This window comes from Dacryopinax primogenitus, assembly GCF_000292625.1.
Source record: "Dacryopinax primogenitus strain DJM-731 SS1 chromosome Unknown DACRYscaffold_10, whole genome shotgun sequence".
NCBI classification, from domain to species: domain Eukaryota; kingdom Fungi; phylum Basidiomycota; class Dacrymycetes; order Dacrymycetales; family Dacrymycetaceae; genus Dacryopinax; species Dacryopinax primogenitus.
The window spans coordinates 160,765-162,146 of record NW_024467207.1 but is presented as its reverse complement, the minus strand read 5'-3'; the positions used below and the strand labels follow the sequence as shown (position 1 = coordinate 162,146).

The 1,382-nt window shown below is 47.5% G+C and overlaps 1 protein-coding gene across 1 annotated transcript; it reads right to left on the bottom strand.

The window, feature by feature from the left end:
• Positions 1–403: 403 nt before the first annotated feature.
• On the bottom strand, positions 404–1,105 carry DACRYDRAFT_16041 (uncharacterized protein; the record flags this gene model as incomplete). The annotated part of the gene is made up of 1 exon (XM_040771159.1): positions 404–1,105. The coding sequence occupies one exon, from the start codon at positions 1,103–1,105 to the stop codon at positions 404–406; it is 702 nt and encodes a 233-aa protein (XP_040628189.1).
• Between the last annotated feature and the right edge of the window lie 277 nt (positions 1,106–1,382).

Below are 1,382 nucleotides of genomic sequence, written 5' to 3'. Positions count from 1 at the left end.
TGCCAAGGTATACCAGCTACTTCCATGTCATAAAGGCTTAGTCATGTCTCTTGACCAAGCAATGAGCTGGTGCCCTGACACCATCTGTTCCAGTTTTTGATGCCTTGATATCCTCCCACATGGAAATCCCTCCATGTGGTATGCATAACCACTCTCCCTTCGAACTGTCCTATTGCTGCACCGCAAGCCCTCTCAACCTCACCAACCAGAGAAGAAATTCCGGTTATGTTGACCAAGCTATGAGGCAACATCAACATAGTGGCTTCTTCAGGAGAGATGGGCAAGACACCTTGAGGTTCAATGACTCAATGTACTGGCTGTTCCAATCTCACAATCTCCCTACTCAAAAGTGAGGAATTTGACTCACCAGCAGTCCTTTGCCCCTTTCCTCATCCCACAACAATCATCCATTGCTGAGCATACCATGTTCACTGCCCTGAATTGTGCTCATGTCTCCATCACAACCCCAGAGGGTGAAACAAGCCAATGCCCTCAGCAAGTCCCAAGCCAGTTCCTCTCTGTCAATGCACTGGGGGTTATTTGCATTTGCTGCTTCACTGGGTTGGTTGCCAGCAGGCTCATCTTTGGAGATGGTGTCAGGTTCAGGAAGTCCACATTCGAGATTGTGATCATGGTGAAGGTATGAGGAAGATGCAGCAGGAGCAGCAGGTGTCTTGACTGCTCTGCCTTTGCCCTTATCCTTGCACTTCCTTTTCTTCTTTTTGTCCTTTTTGGCAGGTCTATCCTGCGGTTCTTTGGGTTTACCATCTTCTGAGTCACCCTGGTCTGATTTGTTGTCCTCCTCTGATTCATTGTTGTCTCCATTGCTGTCTTCAGACTCGGTAGAAGGGTCATCAACATTCTGCATGCTCACACCTCCATTTCCTTCCAAGGAGTCGACTAGGACCATGTCTTTGTACACTTGTCCAAGTGCTCTGCTCAAATTCAGCTCCTCTCCACTAGCATTTTCTTTGGTAAGCTTGGGAAGATGCATATAGGTTGGCTCAATCTCCTGCAAAGGATATTGTCCATTCAATATACTGCTGCTCCTTCCTTGTTTGGTGTGCCAGTGACTGAACCACTTCTTTTTCTTCAATCCATGCATCAGATATGTAGTACAGGAATTGAGGCAAGCATTTTGAAGTGGTCTGGTGGCAGTCAGAGTTGAAGATGCATCACCATAAACCTGCAGAAGCACAGAGACTGATCAGCATAAGGCCAGAAGAACACCCACATACATCATGTGACATATTGTGGTGAGTCCATTGGCCTGAGATGTGGTGTGGAACCAAATGGCCCCAATCTGTTAGGGCAACACAGGCTGACTAAGTCTGCTCACCTCAGAGTGCCAAGAGTCTAAGCAGGCAACAAGGAAGTGGAGT